The sequence below is a fragment of the Chlamydotis macqueenii genome, chromosome 2 (assembly GCF_036417535.1).
Source record: "Chlamydotis macqueenii isolate bChlMac1 chromosome 2, bChlMac1.mat, whole genome shotgun sequence".
NCBI lineage: Eukaryota > Metazoa > Chordata > Aves > Otidiformes > Otididae > Chlamydotis > Chlamydotis macqueenii.
This window is the reverse complement of record NC_141557.1, coordinates 112,693,863-112,706,542: the sequence shown is the minus strand read 5'-3', so window position 1 is coordinate 112,706,542 and position 12,680 is coordinate 112,693,863. Positions and strand designations below refer to the sequence as shown.

Sequence of the window (12,680 nt, the reverse complement as noted above, 5' to 3'; positions counted from 1 at the left end):
ACCTCATTTTAATAATTTTTGACATCAGAATGCATTCATACCATATACTTTTACTTCTTTTTTGAAAGGAGTGCTCATTTAGCAGTACAACTTCTGTGAGTCTACAGGAGGTCCCATGCCATCGCTCTCGGGAACACCTGCAAACCCTGCTGCACATCGGTCTGTGGGCCGAAGGAAAGCCCAGCTGGGCAGAGAGGACATGTAAGAGGCATGGACCTTTTTTTTCACAGTCACATTCATTTTCACATTCATTTCTCTTCAGGTGTGGGCTTCATTTTCATAACGCTAATAATCAAATAATGAAACCAACCAATTTTTGTTTGTGCTCAGGGCTATTTCTGAAGTGTTATGTTTGCCAAGAAAATAAACCAAGTCTAAAAATCACACCTTCCTCTGGGCAGACTTTAGACTGAAGTGGATATCGGGACTGTACCTGTATGTTTTGACGCTGCCACCAAGGGCGGTTTTCAGAACAAGTGTTTGACTTACCCTAAGCACTAGGCAATAGCGAGCTGAAGGATCTGCCACCACTTACCAAACCTCTTGTAGCCAAAGGACTGCACCTCCTCCTCTTCTGCAAAATCGTCTGCAGAAAGAAAGAAAGGCACAGCAAGAGATTACTACTAGCACTGGAAAAAGATGAGAAGATGTTTTTACAGGTGCATGTTCATAAATTAATGGACTTGAGAGTTTAATGGATTTGTAAGGCATGTTACTGACCTTCCCCTCTGTTGCTCGTATCCCACCTCTGTCCCTGGGTAGAAAAGGCAGTTTAGAGCCTTTCTCTTAAATCAGTATCTACAGTAGAAATCCAGACTACAAATGCTTTATCACCTGGCAGCTATCCTGAGGCCTGCTTGGCCACCTAAGTATAGACCAGACCCTCATCATGATGATGGCCACAGCTGTGGCACTGACTCCAGCTCTCTGTCTGTGCCATCCAGGCAGCTGGGCTCAGGTTATACAGGCACCAGCTGGGCCGTTTGCACAGAGTGCTACACATAGCTACGCCAAGTAAGGAGAGAGGAGTCACAGGTGACGGCTGTCCGTCCACCCTCCCATGGGCACTAGCTTGGCCTGAAGAGGCAAGATCCGATAAAAAATGGGAAATAGAACTGACAAACTTGAACAGATGAGAAAAACAAAAACCATGTAAGCCCTTTTTTTTCTCAACTTCACCAGCTAGCAAGCAGTAAAATGCTAATAATCACAGTTTTATTTTGTCGGAAGCTTAATTTCTCTCCACTTCCTTCCAGCAGCAAAGGAAAAGGCTGGCATCAGCAGAAGAAATACACGCAAGACTTCTTAAAAAAAAAAGGATATGTTTGTGTTCATACGTTCAGCCTCCTTCTGCCAACACAACCCCTCTTTCTGCTGAGTTGGGAAGGCGAGAGCCATGCCTTATCAGCAGCACCAGCCTCCACAGCAGGTGACTGAACAGAAGCATGCAGGCAAGCCTGCCTCCACGCTGCGAAAAACACCACCAGGGACTGATGGCAATCCCTGCTCTTCAAAACCCGAGGGGGTACTCCTGGGCTCTCGTTTGCATCGCAGCGGCAGGGAGGCAGACTCAGCATCCCAGGGAGCTTTAGCTTCAGCATCCCACCTTGTGCCACCCTTCCAGCTCACTCACTTGCAACCTTTCCATTCAGACTTTTCCTCGACACGAAGAGAAGAGGAAAGCAAAGCTCAAAGGCCAGTCAAGGGATTCACCAGAAGGGAACATTTAATGAGCATTGATAGAAAAGCAAGCTCAAAGCAGACAAACAGATGTGATGGAGTAAGAGGCTGTGCTTGGTTAGACCTTTGATGTCCACAGACCTGCTGCACATGAACAGGCTGCTCTGCACGGTGAGGCTGGGCTAACTGGTGCTGCAGATAACTCGGGCCACAACAGAGCCTTGGGAGGATGAATTAAAAGGTGAAGGAAAGATATGGTCCTCATCCAGGCTCAACAAAGCCCAAATCATTTGAGTGTATGTCTAGCAAGAAATCTGACCGGTGCCTCCTTCTGACCTGCAAGGTGCCCGGCACAGAAGTCTGAGGGAGACATTGCCTGAAGCAGCAAAGGAGTTCATGAAATGCATCATTTTGCAGAATGTCACCCTTTACTCAGACAGCACTTTTGATAAAACACCTCAAAACTCATATTCTTCACCAGGTAACACATTTTGCTTACTGCCAGAGATGCTCCTGTCCATATCCTAAGCTAGATCCCCAATTCAGATGTACATTCAAGAAATGGAAGAACCAGTAGACACTCCTTAGGCAAAGCAAACACATCCTGGTTTTGAAGGGAGAAAGAATCCTTTAAAAAAACAAACCCAACAAACCCTCACAATTGTACCAAATGTTATCTAAAGACAAGGTCACCCAACAAAACATGACAAATATCAATAAACCACAAAAAGCTGACAATCAAGCTTCTCATCCCAGCAGTGAACTACTCAGGAAAAATCTTCTCCTCTTGCACAAAAGATAAAATGCTGCACAAAAAAAAATATCAGCTCCAGAGCCCTTAGCTTCCTGCCCTCTCCTGCTATCGGGGCTGTAACACAACTGCCTCCTTTGTTCCTCAGGAGCGTAACCTGGCTTATCCGATCCATATCTGATGTATGCAGCCAGGCCTTTTTAAATCCTGTGGCTTCTTCCTATGCCACATCTCCAAGACTTTCCTCCCAGGCTGCCAGCCTCTTCCCTAGTTGTTTGGTTTTTCATGCTTAGCCCAATGGCATTGCCCTCTGGCCATGCATTTATAATCATATTTTTGTTTCTCTGGACTTTTTTATGTTTGCAACATAAATACATATATGTTTTTATATATATAGTATATATATTATATATACACTTTTATATACTTTATATATATATATATACAGACTTTCTAATATTTGCAAGACTGCATGCTGTGCTGGATAGGGATGATTTTTTTCTTTAATCTTGAATACTTTATGATTATTCATTAATCCCTTAATTTTGAGGAGCGCTTGTGGCATTTGAAACGAAGAAGTGGAGACAGGCAAGGACAGTTTTGTCAACAGGTGACCTGGCTCACTGCTTACTAAAATCTAAAACATTTTTTAATCCTTTTGAGTTGATCTAGCAACCGGCAGCAATGTATTTCAGGGGAAGTCTATTAAAATTATTTAACAGACTAAGCTCAACGGTCTTTCAGTCACAACTGCCACTAGGCACTTTGCTCAAATCATGTGCAAATACAGTATTTTACAATATTAACTGTAATGTTACAAGTTTAAGGAAAATAAAGATGGGAGAAACAACTTAATAAAACGAAGTCAGACTAAATGTTCAGAAATGAACAGAACCGCATCCTTTGGAAAAAGAGACTAGGATGGGTTGAAAGTCCTACTCCAAAAGACATCTGTGTTTGAAATATTAAAAACAAAGTTGATAAACAAGCCTATAAATTTAAGTCCTGAGGCAAAGCCATGTGCCCCGGCCTGCTCCCCCCACGCCTTCTGGGCAGTATTGCGCTCACTGGAAGTGGCAGAAACTTGGCCCTCAGCTCCCTGTTCCACTGCTGAAGATATTAAAGTTTTGTCACAAGTTTTGCAAAAATCTTAAAGCTCTGTGGTATCTTTGAATCAGGGAAACAGAAGAGAGCCAAAGTTTTCATTGAATAGGGAATAGCTTTTCTAGAGAAAACTATGAAAATGTGATCTGTGATGAATTACAGAGGTTAAGAATATACACACCAAGTAGGAAAGCAGATAGTAAGAAAATCCAGCATGTCTTTGTGCCTTATGCTTTTAAAAGCAGTACCAGATATCTGAGTGCAAGAAATTCATAAGTTTTGAGCACTGGTGCCGTTTTTACATCAGTGGTGCCCATACACTTAACTGGGGCTGCAACTGGTGTAAGAACATTTGTTCGACATTGTGAATGCCATAAGTTTGAAATATTTTATTTTAGTTTAAATCCAGCCCTTCTCGGTTACAGAGAGGACTGGAATGAATGCAGTATTTTGGTTACATACATATATATATATAAGTAAGGCTTATTTTCCTGGGTGAAAAATATGAATGGCATACTTCTACTTGAAACACAGAATAAAGCAGAATCCGTTGTTATGTTCCAGCTGGAAGAATTAACTCTTCAGTGCTGGAAAAACCAGCCCTAACTTTGTTATAAACTTGTCTACTGAGCTCCCAGCTGTGAGATGAAAGAGAGGGAATCTAGAATAAGACAGACAAAGAAATGTGAAAAGTTGGTTAAAATGTGACTTCTTATTACACTGACTTCTACTGAGCTCTGGCAGAAGGAAGGTCCATAAAAAAAAAAGGTGAACTTTGGGCAGAACAAAAACACACGTTAGCAACCAGTTGTATTTAACCGTGTAGGGGAACGACCACCGGAGATCTGTTTCATCAGGGTCACAAGAGTCTCCTTGGATTGTCACTGCTAAAATCAGTGGCTCGCTGTAGCTGAGCAGCAGTACATCCAGTATTTTAGGGAGTTGGTACAAAGCAAGAGCTCTGATCAAAAAAAAAAAAAAAAAGGCTTTGAAATATTTTGGCAATATCCACACCCCACCGAGTACCTTCGAGCTACCAATTATTACTGCAACACCTCTAATAAATACAGTTGTAGAGTTAAATAAGTTACAGTACAATGCTTCAAGGGAGTGGAAATTATAAAAAGGCAGTTCAGCTGGGGATTAACACAGCGAACAGAGGGAATTCATTTAATCTAAAACAAATTAGACTCTCATTTGATTAATTTGCTAGAGGCAAAGCCAAAATCTGTGGAGGAGAACTGTGTAATTTCTAGTTCTTGTTCTTAAATCTTAAATAAATTAATCATGGACCACTTATAAGTCACTCTGAGGTCAAGTAAGAAAGAGCTGGCCTGCAGCCAGAAAGGATGCCAGATCCACCCCGGGACCCTGCAGGGCCGACAACCACTGCACCGCTCAGGCCCTTCGCTGGAACCGCACCGGGCCTGAGGAGCCTTTGGTGCAAGGTGATTTTAGGGAAATGGTTTCCATTTGCTCCCCTTTCTTTTTGTGGGCATCATTGTTGGCATATGGAAGGCATCACAGAAGGCTGCTGATGTACATGCCCAGCTCTCACCTTTTAACAGTGTACCCCATTCAGGCATTTAAATGTAATTGTAATGAAGCAAACTAGACCTCAGAACTGTGGAGATGCTGGGTCGTAGGGTGGCTGCAGGCAAGTGGTATCCAATCATTTCTAGAACTTTTGTGTGCAGTAAACACGGGTTTAAAGTCTTTGTTTAAAGACTTTATTTAAAGTCTTGAACTAAAAAAAGACAGCAGTATTCTACACCGCACTTCAAAATCCATAGAAATCTGCTTCAGGAGAGAATGAGGCATCTGGGCTGAAAATTGTCATGCTGAGTTTCTACTCAGATTTTAGAAGCTACTTTATAAGCCCCCTGAAAACTGCATTTATAGTGCATGAGAACTTACCCTTAAGTACCACGGTGGGAACTCAGGACTAGAAGACTAATTTGTAGTAAAAATGACATACAGTGTAAGAGTTTCCTTTAAAATAAATCTCTCCCTCAAAGAGTTTTAATAGTCAGGGCCCTGCCTTTCCCACTGACTTAATGGGAACTATATAGTTAGATCCCAGTGCGACTGTGTAAAATTCATTTTAATATTATCAAGAACAGATTTTTTTTGGTAACACTTGGAAAGACAGTGTGCCCATTAGTTGAAAATGATGATATTCCTCTCTTTAACCCACAAACCAGCACAGATACAGAACTCTGCTCAGAACTGTAACAAGTGCATCCAGGATCCAGCCGAGGGACCACCACTTCTGCCCGCTCTCTCCATCTCAGCCCTCTCAGGGAAAGGCAAAACTTGTCCACTTGTGAGGTTTCCGCAATACTAACAACCGCTCACCCAGATGAGAACAGTGAACACCAATATCTTTCTCATATCACATTTCAAAAGCTTTTTGAGCAGCCACCAGATTTATAAGCATTTCTGGTCACTATTAACCAGGTCTACATTCAAAGTGCTGACCTAGAGGTGAAACTGAGCCAGCAGAAGCCCAGCAAGCAGCTGCAGCCTTCAGATGTTGATGACTTCATCAGTCTAATTGGTTTCCACTAGTTTTCATAGCTTTTATTCTGGACAGTCTCCTGCTTGTGCTAACAGGCTGCTCATTCCCCTCTCTCTTCACAGATGTTTCATTTCACTTGCCCTCTTCTGTTGCTTTTCTCTACTACTTTCTCCTTACAGCCCCTTTTCATATTCAAGTCTTTTTCTCTTTGCTTCTATTTTGGTAAGCCCTTTCTCATGAAAACCTACCCCGCACTTAAAACCCTTCCCTATTGACGAGGTCTCAAGCTGACACGTCACGCTCACAATGTCACTGTTGTTGACTCTGTGTATCATGCCCATCTTTTCCACCCGATCCTTTGTCCGACTTGTGATGCAGTAAACTCCTTTGGATGGGGATTACACGGACTCTGCATTTGCAGAGTGCTTGGTCTTTAGGGGAGCCATGGCAGAGGTTCAGCTGAGGCAGTCCTGGAAGTAAGCCCACCTCCCCACATCCTGAAGCATCCTTTGGGCTGAGCCTGGATTCTGGCAATGAGACTGAGGCTTTTCCCCACCACTGTGCTTCAGGCTGTTGATCTGGGAATTTATCAGCTTTCAGCATCGCAAGAAACTAAGAGGCAAGGTCCCAGACCATAGATCCTCTCTTGACACTTAATATCTAAGACTAGGATTGTGTCTCTCATCACCTAACACATGCATAAAACACAACAAAACAAAGAATTATGACAAATGGGTGCATGTTAATATTCCAGTCTTGATCTACTCCCTCACTGCTATGCCCGAAAAATGTGAGTGTTCACATTAAGAATGCAAAAATAGACAGGAGATTAAGAAATTCAGAGGCATAAGAATGATGGCTCTACTTTTGCTTCTTAAGCACAAAACGAAGACAGTAAATAGGGGAGTTTCTCAAACAAAAGTTGTTAGCCCATAAGTGCTGCAGAGCATTGCTAAAGGATGGGGGTCAGGACCAGCTGCATGGTGTGGAGGGTCGACCTTAGAAGTTAAAAGTTTAAATCATATCGTATTTCAGCGTAATGGTTTAAGAGCAAACAGACCTGTTCTCATTAGTGCACTGAAAAAAATGTGCCTCCCTGTCTGTGTGTTAGAGGAGGCAATTAACAACATTAAAATGGCACACACATTCCTGAACGACACACGTCTCTATTCCCTCCCATAACTCATCCACTTTGTTCCCCAGTGACGTCCCAGTCTTCACCTCAAATTTATGCACTGAAAGGGAATGCCGTTTTAGGTGGAAGCAGTCAAACTCCGAAGACAATTAATCTTAGGTTGCTCCCTCACTCACAGAGATCACACTCACATTTTGAGGAGGATCAGGTTCACTTTCAGAGCCTGGTAAAAAGCATCTTTATTTTGCTTTCCAAGGGGGAGGCCTGGAAGGGAAGAATCTCTGTTCTGACACACAGAACCTCAGGATAAGGAACGTTTTGTGAAGCTGAAGATAACTGGGCACGCATCCTTGGCAGCACTGAATTGTTCTCATCCTTGACATTTCTTCCAGCTCCCTTTCTTTATTTTCCTTTGGTTTTGCTCTGCAAGGCCTGATCAGCTCCATCTCTCTGCAAGATTACCTTTCCCTCCTTATCCTGGCAGGCAAAGGTGTTTGAACCTCCGAGCACAATGGTCCTTGAGTGCAGATCTAAGCAAACTGTTCAGCAGTTGTGACAAAAAAGGGGCTCTGTTCAGCTCTCAGCTGTAGCAATATCAGTCTAGAATACATTTATGTTATGCAAAGTAGGAGAAGATTCACAACTCCCTTCTTCACAGGGATAGGCTCGCTGGTGCTATTCTTAGTCCTACATGGCTGGGAAAAGTAGAATATTGAAAGTGAAGATGAACAATTACAACTTCTTACTGAAATTACTCCTGTCATAAACAGCTTATATGCTAATTCTGCTCAATATCCACTACAGCTGTACAGTAATATTTCTATCTGTGCAATAACAGATTTATCTTGTATTTTCACAGCTTCTAACACTCTGTTTCCCCCTATATCATTAATAAGAATACTCTTTGACACACACTTGCATGATCATCTTTCTCATTCATATGTTTAAAACCCTCTGAGCTACCAACCAATTCAGGATACAGGCTGACTGTATAGTAGCATTGCTGGGGATTTGTTCTGCGTTGTATCACACATTTACTATAACTGCTCATGCCTTTGAACTTCGGCGGTAGGGTCCTGTGACATGTCCAACACACACCACTCAGCTCCTGCATATGTTTCATGTTTATGTCACTATATTCATATAAGCTCTGTTATAACTGGACTAAGTAAAAGTTACTGGATCACTCTACTTCTAATCCTTGGTTTTCCGATGCTTTCTGGCTTCTGCAAAATGCTCCAAACTGGATTTTTTTTAAATTTGCAGTTTGAAGTTTCTATCCAGGAAAGACCTATTTGCAGATGACTGTTCATTTGATTTTGTGCACACGAAGATTAGAGAGAGAGATACACTTTTCTCCAGTATTAGAATGCTTATTCCTTTCATCTTTAAAAATAGCAGTGGCATCAAAACAGTTAGAGAGAAAGAGGAAATCTCTCAAGAAAGTGGACACCATATAAATAGATTATTTAAGACTTTTCAATGCAGCCAAGAAAGGGCAACTGAATTTGGAAGCACACTCAACTTGTGCAAGTGGAGGCTTTACCTGCAGATTACATCCAGGCTCTAAGTTAAAACACAGAAGAGATGACTTCAGCAATCCAGGTGATATGCCATTAATTGCCTGTTAAATTGTGCACTGTATAAGGCAAACTTGAGGTAAACTGAACTGGCATATCCCATGAAAGCTCAATGTACTCTGTGTAGCCAAAACTCTGCACATGAAGCATGCAGAGAGCTGCCTTTGAGGCAAACTGGTCGATCTTCAGACTAGACCATTCCTGAGGCTGTGCCGGCTTCACTGATTTCAGTGGAGCACAACCAAGGACGAACTTGTCCCACTGTTTCACTCTGTGCATCTCTCTTATTAAATGAGAGGAACTGCACAGGCCAGGGTATTTGGTCTCATTCCAGTTCTCAAGCACAAGACACCAGCTGCTTTGTCCTCCAGCACCACAGATGTACAAGCCGTACACAGCAAGGTGCCTGCGACAGTATAAAGGAAGGAGGAGGAGCAGAAAAAAAGCAGCTGAGCTACCTTGGGTACCATAATTAAGAACTTCTCTGCCATCCTGGAGCAACAGTCCCAAAGCAACCACTTTGACTTTGTCATTGCCCAATTTGGGGCATTTAAGTCATTATCCAACCAATATCCACATTGAAGATGGAAATACTTATCACCAGCACTGCCACGACAGTAGTGATTACCGACACAGTTTAAAGTAATAATTACAAAATACATCACAGAAACATAGGAAGACGTTCTCAGTTTCAACAACGTTTGTCCCTGTCTTAAATTAGGGCCAATGTCTTTGAACATGTGGTGGTGTTTGACTGTGAGGAAGCTGTTTTCATTTGTTTCCCAGGCAACAAATACTCCTTCATGCCCCAATAAATAACTACAACTTAGAAGTATTATTTAATAAAGATACATCTCACCCTAAAGCAGTCAAGTCCCTTTATAAATCACATGAATTATTACGAAAAAGTATCACAAAGTTTGTGAGCTCAACGCAGTTTGCTGGAAGCAAAACCGCCAGCATATTAAACGTAAACTTCAATTTGTTTTACTGATTTAAAACATAACACATTATGAATACCAGCAATGGAAAATACAATTTATTCCTTAAAGATATTTAGTGATGTAATTATTTAGATATTCTTCCATTCTCCAGAGAGCGTAGATACAGAGACAGCTGCAATCAACAGATCATTTTGTTCTTATTGAGAAAAATGTGTAACTACACCGAGTTCTACAGTCCTACAATTATCACCACCACCATCAAGTTTAAAGAGAAAATATGAAAAACTAAGTCTGTACCCAGAAAAAGAAAACACAGAGTCAAAATTTGGTTTGACTCTCTGACTTCCACAACACTGGCAATGGCATTTGATGTGACAATTTGTTTGAAGTCTCTCTCTTCTCTTGCTATTAGCACAGTCATTTAAGCGTTCTTCCTTGCATGTTTTATTACTGATTTCCGTAACTCTGCAGGGGAAAGAAATAAGACGGCTGTGATCGCTCTTAGGGAAACCGAATGGCAAGGATGAGCAACCAGAGCGAAGCATCTCCCTCTCGCTGGAGTGTGGAGAACCAACACGTGCTCCCAGCAGGAGTAACATCTTCCCTCCAAACGCCACTTCTCCGCTTTGCAAAGAAGAGTGACGGAGGCACAATGGAAGGAGACGCAAGTCACATCATATGTTATTGCCATCCTCAGTCCTTTGCATCCCGCCTCCCCGCAAAACCGGTGCACCCTCAGCCCCAACAAAAACAGAGCGTGAGGCTTCCAGTGATAACAGGCATGGGTTTATATTACTGGATTCCCATTGTTTTGGTTTGTTCCTGCCATTACACTTATGCTGATAATGACAAGCTGATGACAAAACTTTTGGCACGAGTACCCTATAAATAAAGAACATTGTAAATACATTCTTTTTAATACATCGCGTGGCCCTGTAGAGACACCATGTCACAGTGCCAGAAGTAACTTAAATCGTGTGTGTGGGCTTGCAAAAATAAAACCCCCCAAAAGCTTCTCCTCCCTTCAGGCAGCTACTCTGGCAAGTGAATAAATAATCACATCATTTGGTGTCCCAGACTCTGGAAACTAAGCGTAACTATCATGATGTTTACTGGCCTCCTGGCATCTGGAATCAAACTCCACGATCCAAGCACAAGCACACTGGTGCCCAAAAGCAATTTTCTTATATGTATGGGGTTTTTTTTTTCCCTTCCACCCTTCAAGTTTATTTTTGCCTCTGAAGAAAAACTAGACTGAACTCTCACAAACTCCCAACTACTTCCTAAACTTTCCACAACGTCCTTTGATGTTTTCGTTTTAAGTATTCCCCAGCGTGTAAAGTCTCTGTCTTTTGCAGTAAGACTATCAATTTTCATAAATGAGCGGCTTTCTTGCAACCTCCCTCATACATCTTCACTAGGTCACAGCATAGCTATTTGGCAATCCGCTTCTTTATTTTACTTTAAAAGTGTATTATCTAATATCTCTTGGTCCCAACTGCATAGGACGGGGTCAACTGGTAGAAGTGGCTCATTTCACCCATTTAAAAGAAAAAGAGAACGAGGGGGGGGGGGAAATACAAGAGAGAAAAAGGAAAAGAAACAAAGTTTCAGTTTTAACAGATGCAAAGCAAAGACCAAATATTTTCCAGTCGGTGGATGTTGGGGAGAAATATGCCAAATACATTTCACAAGCCGGTTAAGCCTCTACTGGCACCTAATCACTGCCAGATGTTTAGAAGCAACACCAAGAACATCGCAAAACGCTGGCAAAAAAAAAAAAAAAAAACCTAAAAAAACCAAATACATCAGAGAGAAATAAAAGTTGTCTTCCCGGGACACCGGGGAGGGGGGAAATAATTTGAATGCCCGAGAGAAAACGTCCCGGGGCGAGCGCACATGACTGGAGGGGTGGGGGGGTGTCACACACCAGGATCTCCCCGCTCCCTGGACCGGGACCGAGAGACACAAACCGAACCGAAGCGGCGGCTGCGGGCATCGGACGCGGGGCGGGGGCTCCCCCGCAGCCAGGGGTGCTCCGCGTACGCCCCCGGGGAGACCCCGCTCTGCCTCCCCGGCACCAGCTGCCTGCACCCGGCTTACCCCGCCTGCACGCTGCCCTGCCAGCACCCTGCCCGAAATCTCCCCTACCTGCACCTCGCCCGCACCCTGCCCTGCCGTTGCCCGTTGCCCGCTGCCCGCTGCCCGCTGCCCGGTGCCGGGGGCTCACGTGTGCGGGCGGCGGAGCGGGCTCCCCGCTGCCGTCCCTACCTTTCATCTTGGCGCCGGGGCGGGTCACATAGGACGGAGGGGGCGCGGCGGGGGCTGCCGCCGGGAGCGGCGGGCGGGCGGCGCTCCCTGCCTACTGCCGGGCCATGCCGGGGGCCGAGCGCGCCCCCGCCGCCGGCCCTGCTCTGCACCCCCGGCCGCTGCCGACGCCGCTGCCGCCGGCGCTCGCCGTCGGTCCTCGGCCGCCGCCGGCACCGCACTCTCGCCGACAGCCCCCGCCCGGCCCGGCCCGGCCCCGCCGAGCCGCGGCCCAGCCCCGCCTTCCTTTCCTCCGCCCCGGGGAAGGGGCCGCGGCCGGGGACCGGGCGGCGGGGGCGGGCTCGGGGCCCCGCCGGCGGTTGGGGATTGTGGGGGAGGTGTCCCGCGGGACCTTGGGGTTGGTTCCCGGGGTGCGGTACCGTGGGCTGCAGGGGCTGCCCGTGGGGGAGCAGCCCGGGACGGGGCTGGCAGGGTACCCACTTGTGACCAGGGAGCTTGAGTGGGACACGATGTCCTCTCCCTGTCCTCCCCACGCAGGTGGCAGGCTCTCGGGGGTTTTGGCTAAAGCTGTCTTCGTGAGTGCTGCACCACCCAGGCTCACCCTCCCAGTGTCACACCGTGATACACGTGCCTCACACCATGGTGCGCGTGCTTCGCACTGCAGTACAGGTGCTTCACACCGCGGTACACGTGCTTC

At 44.9% G+C, this 12,680-nt stretch overlaps 1 protein-coding gene across 1 annotated transcript in view; it reads right to left on the bottom strand.

Moving 5' to 3' along the window:
- COLEC12 (collectin subfamily member 12) overlaps nucleotides 1-12,208 on the bottom strand; it is a 102,350-nt gene extending 90,142 nt beyond the window's left edge. The window contains exons 1-2 of the mRNA XM_086740694.1: nucleotides 11,987-12,208; nucleotides 536-586 (exon numbers count right to left, since the gene is read on the bottom strand). Coding sequence (XP_086596820.1) covers nucleotides 536-586; nucleotides 11,987-11,993 — 58 coding nt within the window. The 5' untranslated portion in view covers nucleotides 11,994-12,208. The remainder of the gene's footprint in view (nucleotides 1-535; nucleotides 587-11,986) is intronic.
- Nucleotides 12,209-12,680: the final 472 nt, after the last annotated feature.